This window comes from Nicotiana tomentosiformis, chromosome 4 (genome assembly GCF_000390325.3).
Source record: "Nicotiana tomentosiformis chromosome 4, ASM39032v3, whole genome shotgun sequence".
Taxonomy (NCBI): Eukaryota; Viridiplantae; Streptophyta; class Magnoliopsida; order Solanales; family Solanaceae; genus Nicotiana; species Nicotiana tomentosiformis.
The window spans coordinates 82,402,312-82,405,843 of NC_090815.1; the positions used below are offsets into that span (position 1 = coordinate 82,402,312).

Genomic DNA, 3,532 nt, shown 5'->3' on the forward strand with positions numbered 1-3,532 from the left:
AACAAATTAAAATAAGGGAGATACACACAGTATCGTAAACCACAAGGGAGTTTGTGTCATGGAGCGAAATGTGAGGGGATGTCAAGTTGTTTGGTTTTTTTGCTGACGTGGCAGTCTTTATGTATAAAAATAGTTGTGACTTTACTAGTAGATGAATGGCATATTTTATCATATTACCCACGGGGCGAAGCTATGTTGGCCCAAGGGTGTCAACTGACCACCCTTCGTCGAAAAATTATATTACGTATAGGGTAAAATATTGTTTGTTATTGAGTAAAAATAGATTTTGAACACCCTTGCATAGCCCACTGGCAAAGAGTGTTCAAAATTTGAACACCCTTATTAAATTTTCTGGCTTCGCCACTGATTACCCATAATAATGATAGTATTTTTGAGAACTATTGAAAAATGTTTTGTAAAATGAGTAATTAATGATAAGGATAAAGCTGAAAAAAAAAATATGGTCTTCTCTTATAGCATGTTTTGTCGAGATTCTCCAAAGTCAAAAGTACTTTTTTTCAAAAAAAAAGTGTTGGGCCAAACTTTTAGAAGAAAAAAAATACTTTTGAGTTTTGGAGAATCAGAAAAAAAAGCAGTTTCTCTTCAAACACATTTTTTGAAAAGTACTTTTGAAAAAAATAACTTAAAAGAAGTTTTTTAAAACTTGGTCAAACACTAATTGCGTTTTAGAAGTGCTTTTCAAATTAATTAGTCAAATACAAATTGTTTCTCACCAAAAGTACTTTTAAGAAAAGCACTTTAAAAAAATATTCTCAAAATAACCTGATTTTTGTAGCTTGGCCAAACAGGCTATTAATTTGCTAAATTTAAAAAGTAAAAGTGAAAATATATTTTTGATACAACGGAGAAGTAAAAGTAAATAGAGGGGTACAAGTTTGTAATACTAATACAACAAGTAAATTACGCTAAAATTAATTTATGAAAAATTGATTCACTATAACTTTTAAGTATCATTTTCCTTTGAAAATAATATACGTCTTTATAGAATTATATTATAGAATTATATTAGTTTCTTTTACTCAAACTCTCAACAAAGAAATTGGCATCCAAGAGATTACCCGAGTTGTCTGTCCAAGGCAGAAACATCATTTCCTCTCCAAAGTTCATCTGTCCGACAACTTCACTCCCCCTCTTAGAAGTTCTTTTCAGTTTTCACACACTTCAATTCTCAAGCCCATTCAGTTTCCAGCTATATACAGTTTTAAGCAATTATTACTACTAAAGCTCTTCTTGCACTTCGCGGCTTTATGATAATATGTTCTCATCAAGATCACTTTCTTCTCCTAATTTTACCCAAAACCTTCTGATAAACCAAGTTTTAGCTGCAATTATCCGAAATCGAAATCGGCCGTTTGAGACAAATGTCGCAGCCTCAATTCCCAAGCAACCCATTTGGACTGTAGAAGCAGTTTCTCAAGTCTTAAGATCAATCCCCAGATACCTCTTTCAATCCCCAAGATCCATTGGCCGCCAAAGTGGGTTTCGCCACCGTACCCCATTAAAGCAAAGAAACCTAAGAGAAGAATTCCATAAGGCCCGAAAAGGGGTACTCATTCTTGGCCCAACTGCTCATAGAGATCCTCAAAATGTACAGCTAGGTGTTGACAAAGCACTAGAATTTTTCCATTGGGTTGAGACTCATTGTGGGTTTACTCACAATGAGCTCACGTGTAAGGAGATGTCTCTTGTTCTTGCTAAAGGGGGTTGTAAACTGAAACTCATTTGGGAATTTCTCAAACAAATGTCAAGAAAAGGGCTCGTTACCACACCGACCGTCACCTGTTTGATAAAATGCCTAGGAGAAGAAGGGTTAGTGGAAGAAGCATTGGCTACCTTTTATAGAATGAAACGGTTTCACTGTAAGCCTGATGTGTATGCTTACAACACTCTAATATTAGCTCTTTGTAGAGTTGGGAATTTCAAGAAAGCCAAGTTTTTGTTGGAGCAAATGGAGTTGCCGGGTTTTAGGTGCCCACCTGATGTGTTTACTTACACAATCTTGATTAGCTCTTATTGTAGGTATGGGTTGGAAACTGGCTGTAGAAAAGCTATTAGGAGGAGGATATGGGAAGCGAATCACTTGTTTCGCCTTATGTTATTCAAAGGCTTTGTTCCAGATGTTGTAACTTATAATAGTTTGATCAATGGATGCTGCAAAACTAATAGGATAGAAAGGGCATTGGAGTTATTGGATGATATGGTGAAAAGGGGTATTGCACCTAATCGAATTACGTATAATTCTTTCATTAGGTACTATAGTGCTACTAATGAGATTGATAAGGCTATTGAAATGCTGAGAAGAATGCAAGGAATGAATCATGCAGTAGTAGCATGTAACAGTTCCTATACACCGATAATTCATGCCCTTTGTGAAGTTGGTAGACTGGTGGAGGCGAGAGATTTTCTTGTGGAATTGGCTGAACAAGGTTCAATTCCTAGAGAATATACTTATAAGCTAGTTCGTGATGCTTTAGAATCTGCTGGGAAGATTGATTTACTTGATGCAGAATTTTGTAGGCGATTAGAAGATGGTATCAAAGGTAGGATTAGACAAGTGATGAAAATGAAACCTTTGTTGCAGCATGAAAGTATTTCTTAGCATTGAATATTAAGCTTTTTATGGATTATGATCTTATAAAAGATATAGGATTTAACTTATCTGTACGGTTGGTTAGTGTAATGAATTTTTCCGGTATATATTTTAATCTATTATAGCAAGTTACTTGTCTTATGTTCCAGGTTATAAATTCCAGTTATAAAGCACATAAATCAAAAGGTATTATAAGAAAAATCAAGTTATGGTGGATGTCTACTTTTCCTCCATGATCTTCTCAAATGCTTAATGGCATATTCAATGACATATTTTTCTTCACTTTTCATGCCTATATAAAGGCCTTGTAATAAATAGGAAAATACACACAATTGAAGAAGAAATACTCTTCCTTCTCTCTATCTCTATTTCTTGTTCATGTTTTACTAAATTGCTTTTATTTCATAACTTGTTCTTGTTCATATTTTACTAAATTGCTTTTATTTCATAACACGTTATCAGCACGACTGTGCTCCCATTTTCGTACACCTCCATATAGGCATAGACTGTGCTCTGTGTTTGCTATCCTTATACCAAAAATTCTGTGGCTATCAAACAAAATAAAGATAGAAGTCAATGGGCTGGATACTAATACAAGATAAGTTTTCATCTTTCTAGCTTATTCATATTTATATTTTTATCTTCCACTAATCTCAAAAATTTCCTTTTTTGCCATGATAACTCACAATAAGCTATCAGTATTTTATTTTCATTTTGTTATAGCTTGAAAGTGTGTGAGCCCTGCATTGGCAAGTATAGTTTTTGCTTATTCTTTCTTGACGTTTGATATGAATTTTTAGTTATCGTTTGGCTATCCTTCAAGGGATCTATTCATGAACCAAATCAAAATGCATGAATATATATTTTGTAATTAAGTTTTGAAACATGTACTCTCTACTCAATTCTTTAACTTATATTTAA

At 33.9% G+C, this 3,532-nt stretch overlaps 1 protein-coding gene across 1 annotated transcript; it reads left to right on the plus strand.

The window, feature by feature from the left end:
* The first annotated feature begins 1,056 nt into the window (after positions 1 to 1,056).
* LOC104111956 (pentatricopeptide repeat-containing protein At1g77405) lies at positions 1,057 to 2,701 on the plus strand. The gene has a single exon (XM_009621775.2). It carries the CDS (start codon positions 1,277 to 1,279, stop codon positions 2,618 to 2,620), a length of 1,344 nt encoding a protein of 447 aa, XP_009620070.1. The 5' UTR covers positions 1,057 to 1,276; the 3' UTR covers positions 2,621 to 2,701.
* The last annotated feature ends 831 nt before the right edge of the window (positions 2,702 to 3,532 follow it).

Bases quoted from the DNA above. Each gene is read 5' to 3' on its own strand.
- LOC104111956 (XM_009621775.2), top strand. From the start codon at position 1,277: ATGTTCTCATCAAGATCACTTTCTTCTCCTAATTTTACCCAAAACCTT.